The sequence below is a fragment of the Colossoma macropomum genome, unplaced genomic scaffold (assembly GCF_904425465.1).
Source record: "Colossoma macropomum unplaced genomic scaffold, Colossoma_macropomum, whole genome shotgun sequence".
NCBI lineage: Eukaryota > Metazoa > Chordata > Actinopteri > Characiformes > Serrasalmidae > Colossoma > Colossoma macropomum.
In genome coordinates this window covers 23,808,142-23,824,760 of record NW_023494807.1, presented here as the reverse complement: position 1 = coordinate 23,824,760, position 16,619 = coordinate 23,808,142, and the positions used below count along the sequence as shown (strand labels likewise).

The 16,619-nt window shown below is 40.2% G+C and overlaps 1 protein-coding gene across 1 annotated transcript; it reads right to left on the bottom strand.

Moving 5' to 3' along the window:
* Positions 1 to 46: 46 nt before the first annotated feature.
* Positions 47 to 14,688, bottom strand: cactin. The gene is made up of 10 exons (XM_036555837.1): positions 14,395 to 14,688; positions 12,574 to 13,219; positions 10,039 to 10,134; positions 9,789 to 9,934; positions 9,039 to 9,201; positions 6,604 to 6,718; positions 5,050 to 5,242; positions 4,421 to 4,543; positions 2,692 to 3,089; positions 47 to 1,805 (listed from the first exon to the last, which is right to left on the bottom strand). Exons 1-10 carry the CDS (start codon positions 14,640 to 14,642, stop codon positions 1,315 to 1,317), a joined length of 2,619 nt encoding a protein of 872 aa, XP_036411730.1. The 5' UTR covers positions 14,643 to 14,688; the 3' UTR covers positions 47 to 1,314.
* Positions 14,689 to 16,619: the final 1,931 nt, after the last annotated feature.

The following is a 16,619-nucleotide window of genomic DNA, read 5'->3' as shown; positions in this document are numbered from 1 at the left end:
CCCCCTTAAAACTTGATCCGCATGCAAGATGCAAGCACAGCAAACAAAGGTTTAAGAAATTACACTTTAATTCAAACTAATAAAAAGATCAGCACTGGAGTAGAGTAAGGAGGAGAATAAAACAATCTAACAGCTAACAGGAATATACAAAGCACAGAGGTGGCTGCAAGTCTGCTGATCAACAAAGATATACAGAAATTTATTTTTTTCTGTTCATCCCATGCAAATCACTTTCACCTCTTCATGGAGGTTTGCATGGGGACCCTCTGGACTGTACACTCAATAACTGATCTCTTACTCTGGCAGTGTTAATGATTTACAGACATTTTTCATCCATAGAGCAGTGGTTTCCAACCCTGGTCCTGCAGTAGCCCTGCCCTGCGTATATTAGGCCCTGTTCAAACCTGATAACATCCATCTTGAGTGATCTGATCGTGAGTGAACAGCAAGTATGCATGTAGCCATTTACTCGTCTTGAAGTGTCTCCAGTGGTCACTTATGATCAGATATCATGGCTGGAGGAAGGTCTCGCACACAATACTACATCAGTCTCTTGGTACTTGGTAAAGAAAAAGAAAAAAAAAAGAAAAAAAACGGAGTCCGTATTCGTGTAAACGTGTAAATCTTTAGATTGCATGCACTGTTTATGCAACTGAACAAACAGCAGACGAGCAAAAATCAAGCTATATGCAGCTGCTTTTGTTTGCAGTTCGTTGGGGCACTTTATCCTTCATATAACAAATGTCACGTGGTCATATGCATCCCTGACCACTTCCGAAGGTGGTCTAAATGATGTATTAGAGCCCATTCATACCTGTTTTAAGTGGTGTCCACTTATGATCAGATCACAGAATGCATGTTAATGCCAAGTATAAATGGGGCCTTAGATCTTTCTTCTGCTCAGAGACATTCATTTCAACTCAGAAAGGGCTTCTTAATTAGCTTCTTAGTTGGATCAAACAACAAAACGTTTAGGACAGAGAAAACACTGCCAGAAAGTCACCTCTGAAACTCTGCAAATTCAAAAATACTGCCCTGTCAGACAACACACAGATCAGTTTGCCCGGATGAACCAAATTTGTCCACTTAGCTCTTAAAAATACGGGTGCCCAAATGAGTTCTTTGAGTCAATGCCATAGAAGAAACACTTTTGGTTCCCAAACCAGTCTTTAGGCCCCCCCCCATTTTTCATAAGAACATGATTGAAAGGTTCTTTAGGGAAGCAAAAGTGATTCTTCTACAGCTCCAGGGAAGCCATTTGGCACCTTTATTTTTAGAAGTACAGATGATAATGTTTAGCCACAGTTCCAGCATTTATCTCCTGTATCGATACCGCTTAAAGTGGAACCACAGCTGGAAGATTCCGTTAGCAAACTGGCAGCGGAAACCGTGACGATGTGAATACTCCCACTCACGATTCACGATTTTAAAGGCGATATCCTCGTAGGGCGGCCCGGCATGGAAGCGCAGAATGCCGAAGTCCTTGTTGTCAGGGCTGGGCTCCAGGAAGTACTGCGGTGTGGAGCGCTTGTCGATCAGGTCCGGGTAGAAGATGTTAAACTTGTAGCCCTGCACAATCTTGGGCGGCGGGTTGTCGAAGTCATAATGTGTCTGGTTGTATTTGTTCCACTCGAAGCCTGTGTGCACACGGTTGAAGAAGCGAGGCTTGCGTGGGCGATATTTATCAGCCCACAAGTACATCTTCCCCGTTAGAGGGAGCTCCACGCTGAACTGAGCCTCATCACCTCCCATGCCCTCTTTGGCGCGCCGCACAAAGGCGTCCTCTGCACTTTCGCTAGCATCACCTGAAAAGAGTGACAGAGAGAAATCAGACATTCAAGTTACTTCAACATCTCTAGAACTAATAAAGCAAGAGTTATAGACGAACAGAACAAAGCCAGAAGTGTCATCTTGAGCCCATTGATACAGAACATTAATCAAAAGTAAACGTAATTCATTATGTAACTGATTATATATTAATCATACACTTTACCTATTTACCTACTTTACTATTAACATAATTGTCATGTTCAATATATAACAAAACAACTAACAAGTTGAGAGCTCTAAAGGTTTAAGTCACAGCATTACCCCCAGAGTAAATACTACATTTATGACAGTGACAAGTGTGGTAATGCACTTTTGACCATATTCTCTCACAAGTCTGAATTCAGGACTCAAACGTAAGAAGTGTAAGATCACAGATGTGATCACAGATGTGATCAAAATACATATTAGATAGCTATTAAAAATGTTGCTTGTATAAAGTGTGGAATGTAGTACCATTAGGTCGGGGCAGGCATATGTGTGTATGTGAAGTAAACGGCCTGGAACCGTATTAAACTACAAAAGAAGTTTTTTGTTTTTTTTTTTTAAGTGAGAGACTGAGCTATAATATGTTCATGACTATAAGAGCAAAAAGTAAAAAGTTAACAAAACTGACTGGTATGTTTACCAAGTACATATACACTATATGGACAAAAGTATTGGGACACCCCTCCTAATGACTGAGATCAGGAATTTCAGCCAGACCCAGTGCTAACAGGTGGATAAAATTCAAGCACGCAGCCTTGTAGTCTCTATAGACGAGCGATAGCAGTAGAATGGTTGTGCTGTATTTTATCTGTGTGTATACTTTAATATGACACAGTAAAGGCTGACTATGTTTATGCATGCAGCTTTTTCACACACCCGTGACCTGCAGCTGTCTGCGGGCGAGGTGGAGGCGCTGCAGATCCTCCTCAGCATCGATGGTGTGAGTGTCCAGCGGGAGATCTGAGGGCTGCAGCAGGACGGGGCTGTAGCGACCAGAGTCGTACTCAGCCTGACTCTGTTGGATTAGATCCTCCTCTGTCAGCACCGCCTCCACTGTTCCGCTCTTCTCTCCCTCCTCCTCTTCCTCATCCTCCCCTTCTCCTCCCTTTTTCTTAGACACTCCACGAGGAGAAGAGGCACTCGGCTCTGCATCTTCATCTCCTTCTTTCTCCTCCTCCTCTTCACTTTCTACGTTTTTCTTTTCTGTGGCTGCTCCCGAGGAAGAGCTGGTAGAGGGCCCTGCCTCCTGTTCTGCAGGCTCCGCCTCTTGTGTACTACAGGATGAAAACAATAAGAAAGGGTAAATGTCATTAAGTGCATTTTTACTTTGATACCAATACACCAAGAGATCCTTAATAAGGAAAGGATGCCATGGCAAAAAAATCATCCCAAAAGCACCCCATGTTTATTGGATGCAAAACAAGATTCAAACTGTAACAGCTTAACACTTAACACAGTATTAGCCTCTTCTAAAGGGCCCATTTTTAAATGATCATTTTCCTACTTCTCTTTACCCCTCAGGTTTAAACAAGCTGTTTGTTACTGTGCCTTTAAGAGTGACAGAGGATAAATTCACTCTGTTCTGACTGGCTGCCCTGTATTGTGCTTCATTCAAAAAGCAGTCAAAAAGGCTGAAACGTTCTTTATGACTTCACCTCAAATGGGTTGAGCTAAACTGCTTTAGGCTAAATAGAGGCTGCAGGGGCTGCAAATGGAAATCAGCATATTAACTAACTCTAATGTAAAATATCTCTTCTGTTTGAGATAAATGTATTGTGTGCATGGTCCCTGACAAAATAAACATAATAAACTAAATAGGTAAATATGGATAAATGTGTTGTTTTTTCGCTTCACAAAAACAATGAATTCAGAACTATTTTTGCATCTTGGTTTTCATATATGAACTGTGGAGGGAAACAAAAAAAAACACCCCCCCCCCATTTAATGGGCCCTTTAAATAAATGACAAAGTATTGAAAGTTAGCACGTTAAACTGTTTACCATGTTTTAGTGTGCATGCAGAAATGGACAATACAGCAAACTATAGTGCAAAACAATATAAATGAATACAACAGACAGCCTCCAAGGGTATAAAAATACATAAATATGCACACTACGTTGACTACATGTACAGGGTATTTACATCAACATAGCCTGTTACTGCTGCATATTCAGAAGTATTTCACTTTCAATGAGTAAACAAGCAGGGCAGTACATCATACCTTTGGTTGATAAATACCACTAAACTGGCCTTTGCAATACTTGTATGATAAAAGGCTACAATATGGAAAAATCACTAAATGCTTTATGTGCTATGAACTTTCTGACCGATCACAGATGTTTTACAGTTTCTGTGGGTGTTCGAATGAATTCAGGTTCTCTCATGTTCAACAAATGCAAACTGTTTTGGTGAAAAATAATCTTCAACAATGTCATGTCAAGGATCATGTATGATTTACATAAAATTACATATATTTTTAACATGTTGCGTGTTATATTACAACTGCCATATTTTTTTTTCCTTATCACATAGCTCAAAAACACTTTACTATTACTATTAACATTTCTTTAGTTGTAATAGAGAAGGAAAAGGGTCTGTAACTCACACTGGCTGCTCGTTCTCGGGCTCCTCTTTAATAATTGGGAAAAGAGGTTCACTCTCCACTCCCTGCTCCTGCTTCAGCTTATACAGCTTCTGCCTCAACACATCCTGATGCCTCTCCCTCAGCCTGCACAGCACAGAAATACACAAGTACAGTCACCACAGTGTACTTCAATAAGGCTTCAGAAAGCATGCATTCAGTGTCATATGCCTCAACTTAGTCGATATATATATATTTTTTACATTATTACATAATTGGCAAATAATTACATAATTACATGTGCAATTACATAGTTATATCATATCAATTACATAGTTATGTAATTACATATTTACGTCTGACAGCATATCATAAAATGACAAAAACAAATGTTTAGAAGGCAAATACTGCCATTCAATTCTGACTGAGTTTTTCCAGAATGGCACGTCACATTAAACCACTCCAAAAGACTCTGTTTGCATGTTAACAATTTAATTATACAGAAATAAAAAAAAAACTGGTCAAGTTCCTGTTTAATATTAAATTACAACTGTTTTCTACAAACGTAGAATAAAAAATTGCACCAAATGTGCTACATTATAATTCCTTTGGTAGAAATAAGTGGGTGGAGCCAGTGTGGCCTCTGGACATACCTGGCCCGGGCCATGTAGACCCGCACCTGCTGCAGCAGGCTCTCCCAGTAGCCAATGTCCAGGTTTGAACCGCCGGCCTGGATCTTACTTTCAATGTTCATGTGCAGTGCCTGCAGCTGGCTGTACGTCTTCCCTTTAAACACTGACTGCACGTCCGTACTCACCGACGTGTTGATGCCCTCACGACGATCACCTGTGAGCAGAGACGGTTATCTCACACTGTAGCTGGTTTCTAGTTCTAGGCAACATCTTCTATATACATACAGGATACACTCTTTGTTCAAACCTAAAACAGTAAAAAGCACACATTTACAGTTTTTTGCTTAGATTCTTGTCAATAAAACATAATCTAGGAGTAATAGGCACGTTCTTCACTTTCAATCGTGGAGTGCCTGGAGTCCAACACAATATTGATAATAATAACAACAATAATAATAATTAACCCACTAGTACCAACATGTCCTTCTCTGCCAAAAACTGCACACAAAGCTCACATTGATTAGATTGTTCTCCAAGTTCTTCTACAACGCCAAAGCAGTCACTGCATATGATAATGCACACTTGTCAATTTTGGGAAATCATAGTCCTATTTATATACATAAGAATGTATTTATTTTTTGTCAAACATTACCTCAGCTGAACAATATGGGTTGCAGTAACTGTAAAAAAAGTGTGTTCAACTTGGCTAAAATCTAAAATACACAAGCATTAACTCACTATGTTCTGTAGTTTTGTTACATTCAGTCTAGGATATGATAAGTATATTAAAATGCAATGTTCAATATAGTGGTAGGATATTACAATGATGACAAAAGAAGCGATAATTTATTTTTGAAATAATTTACCACTGTCTGGATGTGCTGCGAATACAGACTTTTCTTTTTGCACTGTATAAACAGAGATCGAACTAACCTAACACTAATAACTACTTACATCAGAACTGCAAGCACATTTTTGTACACCGTAAGACTGAACTAGGACGCACAAGCTGTGTTCCAAAGACTATTTGACAGTGAAGGATCCTTTGTATACAGCTCAGAAATGCAGCCTATGTTTGGAGTGATTTCAAGGATGCATCAGACGTGTCCTTCCAGGCCTTCAGTTACCCACAGTTCTCTGCGCACAAATGATGCAAAGGAGAAACAGCACCACAAAATAGCGAAAAACAAAGCTGTTAGGGCAGAGTCTGTCGTACTACATAAGAACATCTCCATTTCTGTGAAGAAATGAAAAAGCAACAAACACAGTGCAACGGACTCCATTTTCTCTCACCAGGTCCCTCACGAGTTTCGCGCCGCTGTGGTGACGTCACCACGCAGCCTCATTAGGGCTGTTCCATTTGTGTGACCAATAGGCTACTAAGGAGGAGTCTTCATAGGACGGTCCTACCAAGGACCCACACTACATCGGCTGCAGCCTAGGCTTTGAAACACAGCTACAGTGTCACTAATGTGAAGCACTGGTCTTATGATGCATCAAAAGCTATTTAGCTGCTAATGGTGCCCCCTTGTGGAAATGAAATGGACAGTCTGATAAAGGTGCGTGTTGCTGTACCTGGCCCTTTCCCCGATGCTTCCAGCTTGCGAAGTTTGTTTATCTCGTCCTCCGTGATGGTGGTCATGTCCCTCCAGAAATCCACATTCTTCCCCTGTTCCAACTCCATATACACCTACAGCAGAGCACAGATCAAACAGTCATTTACACCATCTCATCTCCCTCTTAATCCAGTTCGTTCTACACCCGCAACATACAACACACCATTCAGCCATTTAAATTTATACAGTTTTCCACAGAGTTGTTAACCTCAAACTTGCTTATGTAGTTTCTGACACTGAATGACATACTGTTATCTAACATGTACAGAAGTACACTGCACATCTAAAACAGCAGTAGCTGTCATATTGAGGCCCAAATTTTCTCCACACTTTTGTACATTTTTATGTCATAAGTTAATACCTAAAGGTCTTTTATGAAAAAAGTTGTAATGCTTCAAGAGGTTGGTTGCAAGCTACAGAAAAAGAAACTGTCATTAATATTTTATGATTCTATTCTATTTTTCATTAAGCTAAGGTAGACACCTGAATTGTTGCAAAATCCTACACTGGAAACACATTCACCCAAAAATTCAATGTCAGATTTTCCTCATGTGCCTCTTACAACAAACACAGTGTGGTGGAGACGTAGAACTGGACTGTGGAAATGGACTTTTCATTACCTACAGAGAGATGCACAGTAAAAACTATAGCCTTTCTAAATGGAAAGTGCTCAAACAGTTCTAGAGAAATGTGTTCTCTCATGTACGTACCTGCTCCGATTGAGGGAAAAAAAAAGAATAATAATACAATAATAAAATACACAATATTTCCTCGTCAGTAGGTTATGGGGAAGTCAGGATACAAAAGGTGTGACACACATGACATGAAAACATGTCTAACAATTTCTTTTTAATATAAATTAATCCAAACTTACGCAAGAACAGTTTTTGGAGGAAACTATATCATTAGTTAAAGCATTTGTAGAGCTAAAACTGAAAATGCTCGTTGGAAACCGCAAAAATCTTTTTTACACAATTTTTTTCATTCTGTGGCTTGCAGCTTGCACAGAGGTCGGTGGAAACAACATACAAACCCAGTTCCAAAAAGGTTAGGACAGTAAGCAATAAGGCCAATAAAAACAAAAAGCAGTTCTGTTTGTCCTGTATTAAACTGAAAGCAGTACAAAAACTGATATTCTGTGTTTTACTTTATGAACTTAACATTGTTTTTATAAACACTCATATTCCAAATATAATGCCTGCAACATGTTCCAAAAAATCCACTTTTTATTTATTTATTTATTTATTTTTTACATGTTTCAGTTCTATATGGGACCTTTGTTGTCATATTTTGCCTTTCATAATGTGCCACATGTTTTCAATAAGAGACAGGTAGACCAGGGTAGCATCAGCACTATTTGATTATGCAGACCACAATGCATATTTTCAGTCCATCAGTCCATTTCAGATGAGCTCAAGCCCAGAGAAGTCTGTAGCAATTCTAGACGTTGTTGACATGATTTCCAGTGTGTGTAGTACAGCCTCAACTTGCATTTGTGGATGCAACAACAGACAGTGTTTACTGACAACAGTTTGTCAGTGTTCACAAGCCCAAGCGGTGATATCTATCACTGAAACATGCCGGCTTTTAATGTACTGCTATCTGAGGTGATCATAGACATTCTGTGGTGGTTTTTTGGCCTTGCAGAGATTGTTTTCCAGATTCCCTGCAAATTTTAATATTATGCAGCGTAGAGGACAAAGTACCTAAACTCCTTGCAAAAGCTCAGTTAAAAGGTTCAAACAATTGGACTTTGGCAAAGTGGGGAGCCTCAACCCATCCTTGCTCATAAAGGACTTGGCCTTTCCTAGATGCTCCTTTTATACCCAAGCAAGATTACATCACTTTATTTTAAACCTTGTTTAAGTACTTAACAACATTTCTAGTTTTAAATTGCCCCCGTCTCAACTTTTTTGGAATGTGTTACAGGCATAAATTTTAGTGTGCGTTTACAAAAAAAAACAATGAGGCTGATAAGATAAAACATTAACCATAATGTCTTTGTACTGCTTTCTTTTAAACACAGGTCAAAGCAGATTTACAAATCATTACTTTGTGTTTTACTTTACATTTCACATACTGTCCAACCTTTTTTCAATTGAGTTTGAAGAATCGCTAGTGAAAATATACACCTACAAAACACAAGTCAACAGCTAATTCAGAGAAAAGACCTTGAATCACCTACACAACATTTACAACACATTCTTCTCTCATGCCAATCTGCAATTTGACAAGTCAAGGTTATTTGCATTACACAGAAAAAGATGTCAACAGCAACAGTGGAAAGAAAGCCACTGATTACGCAAGGAGGAAAAGGAAGGAAGACATGATGATTTGGAAACAGCAGCAATTCTAACACCTCCGAACCACAGTCCCACAAACACACTCACACACCTTGATGTCCTCCAGCAGGTCGTCCATGTCTGTGACGGTGAGTCCATTGAGGAAGGTGTACGGCTCATGCATTTCCACAGCCAAGTCATCGTCTTCAGCACTGATGTACTTGGCCAACAGGTCGATGGGCTTGGCCCGGCCGTCTCGGATTCGGATTTTAGACCTGCAGGTGGACAGTAACATTTGTGTTGACTGTGGGCAGTAACTTGTAAACAGTGTAAGTTATGGAGGAAGGGTGTGATATGGGCACGGTTTGGCATCCATGTGAGAACTCTAACTGCAGAATTTTGAATATACTGTAGTCTGACAATGGTTGTGGATGGCAGGCCAGTGAAAGGATATTACAATAGTTAAGAGGAGAGATTACAAAAGGCATAAACTAGAGTTTCTGCATCCTTCTTTCTGGGCTGTGGAGCAGTGGAACTGTGTTCTCTGGAGTGATGGAGCTCCATCCAACACCTTTGGGATGAACTGAAGTTACATTTGTGATCTGAGACTAATCATCCAACATTACTAAATGGCCTCACTAATGCTCTTGTGACTGAATGCAACCAAATCCTCACAGCAATGTTCCAACATCTAGTGGAAGCCTTCCAGGAGAATAGAGGCTGTTACTGCATCAAAGGGGGATAAATTCCCTATTAATACTCTTTCAGAACATATGCTGGATGTGCAGGTGTCTACAAACTCTTGGACACGGTGTGTATACAGGCTGTGAGAAAGTGTGCAGTGTGTCTGAAGAGCACTTACCTGAGCTTGGCCTGGTGTAGATGAAAGTTGTCCTCTTGCTCTGCCCAGGTTTTAAAATGCTCTGCTTCCTTCTCTCTTTGCAGCATCTCCAACTCCTGCTCACGCATGGCCTTCTCCCTCTCTCGCTCCAGACGTAACTGCTTCACCTATACAAACAGTGTGAACATTTCTCATTTCCCAAAAACATTAAATACAAAACTGTCACACAGCAGAACATCCAGTCTAAGCAATACAGCAAACACATATTTACCTTCTGCAATTCCCTGCGGTTCTCCTCTTGGATGCACTTGTTTCTCTCCTTCAACTCCTTCTCTCCCAAATGCGCTATTCCCTTCTTCTCAAGAGCCTACAGAACGCACATACACGATTACACATTTTTTCATAAAAAAAAATATATATATCAGAGCTAGAGATGAAACGGCTACCGGTTTCACGGTAAACCGCGGTAAAATTAATGACGGTTAGTAGTACCGTTTGAACTTTAAAGTATCGTTAAAACCGCGGTCGATTAATGCGGTGTGAAAACTCGGAGATTCGGAGATATTTCAGCCTTCTAAGAAGACCAAATCTGAAGTTTGGTCGTATTTTGGGTTTTATAAGGATGCAGAAGGAAAGTTAATTGAAGATGACCACCCTGTCTGCAGAACATGCCGAAAGAAAATAGCGGCGAAAGGGGGCAACACATCTAACTTCACGAGTCATTTCGCGACCACCACCCGCTACTTTTTAGAGAATGCAAGGTTAACTTTAACGTAGAAGTCCGTGGGGACTTCGAAATAGAAGAAATGTCACAGTTTGTGTGGTTTAACCTATGCTTATGGTTTGTTAATCATATAAAATGAAGCTTTTAGCGTCAAAAAAAAGAAAAACCATCGGTGAATCAAATGTGAATCGAAACTAAAGCCTTTAACACATTTCTGTGGAGCAGAGTCTCCAAAATGAGCTCAGAGTTAACAGTCACACGAGCTCTGGAACGAGACGCTGCAGAGGTTCAGTCTGCACAGCTCCCCTTTCTCGTCTCGCTTGCAGTGTTTACTGTCTGAGAAGAGAATAACACCGTCTCAAATCAGTCAGTGTCCCCTACGTAGAGCGCTACTGTTCAAACAAACACGATCATCATTAACAAGCAGTTGAGTTTTAAATAGGGGATTTGTAACCTGTTGTTAATGTTGATTATAGATGACTTAGTCGAACGTTTCTTGCACTCTTTGGGTGAAGGATTTGCTATTTCATGATCCACGAAGTGCACTACATAGGGAAGATAGTGTGCTTTGAGACGGGAGTAAACGCTGTGTGCTGCTTTTAGGAAAAGCAGAGTTTCAGAGATTAAACTTCAGGAGTGTTTCTGCCGCAGCTCAGATGCATGTTAATTTTAAGTTATGTTTTAGTTTTAAAATGCTTTTAGAGAAGCAGCTCCACAGGTGAAGACACGCTGTGTGAGGTGTACACTGTCTGCAGCTCACAGCACGGTCACGCAATTCCTCGTGATTTTGGCTGTTTTTCCTGGTGCGCTGTATTGATTAGGAGTTCAGCGCCACAACGGCACAATAATGTTGCAGCTGCAGTTAGGAAAGAAATACCCCGAGTGCACCACCTCAGAGTTGGTCGAGATTTAATTCTCTATGCAGGGAAATCCCTAGTTATTGTAATTAATAATAATAATAATAATAAGAAGAAGAAGAAGAAGAAGAAGAAGAAGAACAGTAATAATAATAATAATAATAACAACTGTAATAATAATACATTTGCTATTCTTTTGTTTACAGAGTATTACAAGTATTGTAAGTAATACAAAAGTAATACTAAAAATGTATTGACCTTATTTTTTAATGTTTATGCGAACAAAAAGTGCATATTGCTGCCAATTCTATTTGTGTTAATATAAAAGTTGGTGAAACGAGTTTCAGTTTGTGTATCAGTATTTATTTTTTTATTTATTTTACTTTTCAAAACATTTGAACAATATCGCGATAACACCGATAATCGTGATAATTTTGCTCGTGATAATCTTGATATGAAATTTTAATATCGTTTCATCTCTAATCAGAGCGTAGCATGTGCTTACATCTTCACTTCTCTGAATAGTTTTCTAAAATGTTTTTAATAAAACAAGTTACGTTTCCTTTGTCGGTTTGTGGTTAAAGACAAATCCCTCTCTATTTACATATAAGAGAACAGTTTTGCTGCAGTATATATATATATATATTGCAATATTTAAAGATTTGTAATGTGCCTAGTATTGTGATACGACGTGCTGCCATATTTTGCGACTTTGTCTAAAGAAATTTACACTTTATTCTCTCACTTTACTCTTTTTACTGAAGCTTTATCATCCAGATATCATCTTTTATCCAGAAGAACAGTTTAATTAAGCACATATTTGTAATCTAGTCTATGAGTCTTACACCAGGCTTAATACACAAAAACATTAATAATTAAATATTAAGATATCAATATGTGGGCCTCTGTGTACCGAAACTATTTTAAAACCGTGAATATCACACTATTATAAGGTATTAATTTTTTCTCTTTCCCCTACAATCAGGTGTGTCCAAATTTTTGACTAGTATGGTACGTAGGTCGTCACTATCACAACAAAACCAAACAAACAAACACTGAACTTTAACATATATAAATGTAAAGAGATTTTCTGGACCATTTCTACTGGTCATCACTCACACAACGTAAAGGGCAGCTGGAAATTTCAAAACACAAAAGACACAAATGAAATGAGTTTTTTTTTTTTATATATGACCAAAACTGCAAGGTATCCAACGTTTCTCACCTTCTGCCATTTGAAGGTGCCCAACAGGTTATTATCTCCAAACGGGTTGTCAGCATTAGTGTAGCCCATATATTCCTCACTCCACCCCATCTTCTCTCTCTTCTTCCTCTCCTTCGCCTCTTTCTTGGCCAGCCGGCGGGCTCTCTTCTCCTCCGGCGTCTCCAGGGCCTTCATCAGCTCTTTCTGCTTATTTTTCTCTTCTTTAAGGGACATGGAGGACTGTCCTCCTGTTCTGTCCTCCTGCTCGGAGGCCGAGGAGCCAGATGAAACTGAGGACCCCGACTGTGACCTCATCCTCCTCCTCTCCCTGCTCCTGTCCCTATCACCCCTCCCTCTGCTTCTATCTCTCTTTCTGTCCCTCTCCTCGCTCCTTCTCCCTCTCCCCCTGCTTCTGCTTCTGCTTCTCCTCCTCTCTCTGTCTTGCTCCCTCCGTCTCTCTCTGCTGGGGCTCCTACTCTCACGCTCTGTGCTTCTCCATCTTTTTCTCCTCTCCCTATCGCTGCTGTGGCCATCCCTCACTCTCCGCCTCTCCATGCTGGAGCGAGTGCTGGAACGTGAGGAGCTTCTGCTTCGCTTTTGTTCTTGCTTTTCATTCTTGCGACGACTCTTCTTGGGTTTCTTCCTACCATGTTCATCAGACGAAGAGCTAAATGGACAGAGAGGCAAAATGGAAAAGGTTACCTGAGTCACAATAAGTTTGCTGATGTAAGCAGTCAAGTTCATACCCAAACACACTTCCTGCTAAGATGTTGGGCTCTAATTACAATTTTAGGCTTCCGCTGAATGACGTCAGATTGAGTCAGGCACGTATCTAAACGTGAGGTATGTGTTGAACATACTATCACTGATCAACATACTTAAAGATAAATTCAACTGATTTTTCACAAATTCTCCACAGTTAAATGGTTAAGATGTAAACAAAGTCATTCAGAGTGGTTAGACATGTGAAGAGTTTAACGCCCTCTAAAATCTCCCTCACAGAAATGTACTACATAAAATGGTTATTAATACACTGCCTGACGTCTGACATATTGTTTTACGGTCGCGTTGAAATTCTGAGATTGAAGTTGAAATGCTTCTTGTCTAAAATATGTGTTTTTTTTAAAACACTCTCATGGTGGAGACGTAGATGCAGGGTGTTCTAAGGTAAAATAGGTCCCCAAAGGTCCCCAAAGAAAACCTTTTTTTTTCAGATTTATCACTATTTTACCATGCTCAATATTACACAAAAACTCAGAAGACACATGTAGGTTCTGGATAGTAAATGAAATACATTGGCGTTGAAGACATTGAGACCCCTCGTTCCCGTCACCACCACTGTAAATAAACCTCAATTGGCAAGTTTCTCTAAAATGAACGTTTTACATCAAACCACTCAGAATGGTTTACATCCCAACCTAAGATTTATGCAAAAAAAAAATTTGAAAAATCGGTAGAATCATCACACAACAGCAATCTCCATCTGTGACCAACACCTCAGGGAAGTCAGAGAAGCTAACTAGCTAGCTAGATTAGCACACACTTGTTTTCTTTTTCCTCTGTCACGAGGCTGAAGTCAGCTTCATATTCACCAGCTGCTCGTTCGAATTTTCCCGTTCCACCTTAAATGGATATGCAGTAGTTACATTTAAGGTGGAACGGGAAAATTCGAACGAGCAGCTGGAGAATAAGAAGCTGACTTCAGCTTGGTCTGTGTCTGTGTCTGTGTGTGTCTCTCTCTCTCTCTCTCTCTCTCTCTCTCTCATACACGCACACACACACTAACTTCTCTCTCGTCCGTTAACGACTCTGTCTGTCTCTGTATCAGGTGTTCGCCCTCACCTGTCTCTGTCTTTAGCGGCTTGTCTGTGTTTCCTCTCCGAGGCGCTGCTGTGCGCCCCGCTGTCCGAGCTCTCTGATCGGACTCTCCTTCCAGAGCTTTTCACAGGAGATCGGTTTCGGTCGTGTCTGTCCTCCGGAGACCGTGAACGGACTCCTCTGTTCCTGTTTCTCCCCCTGTCCCTGTCTCGGTCTCGGTCTCTGGACCGGGACCGTGTTCTGCTGCTCCGGTCCTTCTTCTTCGAACCCATGTTTGAACGGGCTTACGTTGGGGTCTTGACTGTGTAGAGGCGCGTAAATAGGGAGTCGGCAACTTCGTGAAAGACATCACGTTCTACTACAGGTTTGTGCTTTTACAAACACGTTCATATAATCCTCTCGTCCTCGTCCAAACTACGATAAAATGCTTTTTTGGTGTTTAAGTATCACTGTTTTTATTTTCAGTTGAATAGAAATACTTTTGAGCTGGCGGAAGCCTGGGGCACCTCATTCTGGGGTCTTGCTTGCGCAGTGAGCAGGCACGCCTTGCTTACGTTCACAAATGAATAAAAAACAGACAGACATACACACATACATACACAGACAAACAGATACACAAACAGACAGATAGACACCCAACAAACAAACAAACAAACAGACAGACAGATAGATAGATACACACACAGTCAGATAGATAATAGAGCTGTAAATTTACAAAAAACGATTTTTTTTCTTCAGAAATGCAAATGAAAGGCGTTATCGTAAAACAGCGAAAAGGATTCTCTAATGGACCACTGTAGTCATGCGTCATTCTGTAGTCTTCGTTATGCCCATATTAGGAACTCCGGGTCTAAGCTCCATTTCTCTATGGCCGGAATGGAGTTGTCGAAAAATCGCCTCTATCACCCCCTGTGTTAAATAAAAATGTTTAGAACCCGATACGTTTTGTCCTGTGAACATTTTTCTCCTGAATACCACTGGATCCTCCGAATTACCAGGTTGTTAAAGAGCTATAATACTAATATTGCTACAAGCGAGCTAAAGCTACTGCGCATCAATTTGATGTCACTAAGCTACACGATACTAAGGCGGGCTGTGGGGGTGCTCTGACGAGCTGTGGTATCTTATCAAAATGCTCTACTGTAGCGCATAATTACCGGTATACCCGTAAATAAAACCTCTGGGTGGGATATTTTGATAGGCTAAAACTCCTTATCAAAAATACTACCCGTGTTCTTTCTTCGCAGCTTCTTGTTTGAATGTTCCCGTTCCACCTTAAATGGTGCAGCAGCTGTGACTAGCCATCACAAACATTAGCAAACGAGACAAAATACTGACCTGTTATGTGAAACAGCAGACATAAGTTTAATGTTACTCAGCTGTTAAGCGGAAATAGAGAAACCTCCTCATATCATGTCTTTCAACCCTCCATGAAGCTGAAGGCTGCTTTTTCGCCGGCTGCTTGTTCGAATTTTCCCGTTTCACCTTAAATGGCGCAGCGGTTCAGAACGTGACTGCTGCACCATTTAAGGTGGAACGGGAAAAGTCGAAAAAAACCTAGGTAATGTCCTGAGAAAATATCTTCAGAAAAATGTTACCAGCATTAAAATAATAATTAGGATATTCCGATCAGTTTATCAGGGGTGAGCAGTGATATTAAGCTGAGTCTGTAGTGGATTAGCCTGAGTACATGTACCTTTGTAGATCTTTTCAAATCAAGCTAAAAGGAAATATCTATCCTGTTTCAGTGAGAATCAGATGAAGAACAGAGAACTGCAGGGAAACCTGATGATTTTGTTCTGACTTCTTTTTATCTGCCCTCAGTCTGTAAATGGAAATGTACACTGCCAAAACCTGCTAAAGGAGGCTGCCAGTCTAATGACGTGAATTCAGTGCGCAGTAGCTTTAGCTTACATGTAGCAATATTCATATTTCAACTCTTTATTTTATTTGTATTAGCAGACTTTACTCATTTTTAATTAGTACTGGTTCTACATATTTACCCAATGAGCTACAAAGAACACGTAACTATAAAGAACTGAATAAACAGTGAAAAACTTTACAGTAAAAACGTATTACAGTAAAAACGTTTTATTGCAATCTGAATACACGTACAGCTGCATTTTGAAACCACTGCTAATGAAGTGTTTCACCGCCTTCACAGACAGTTCGTTAAGTGGATGCGTCTCAGTATAAAAACGATGTCCATCCTTTTTTATACATTCGCACGCTGGAAAAAAGTCTCAACA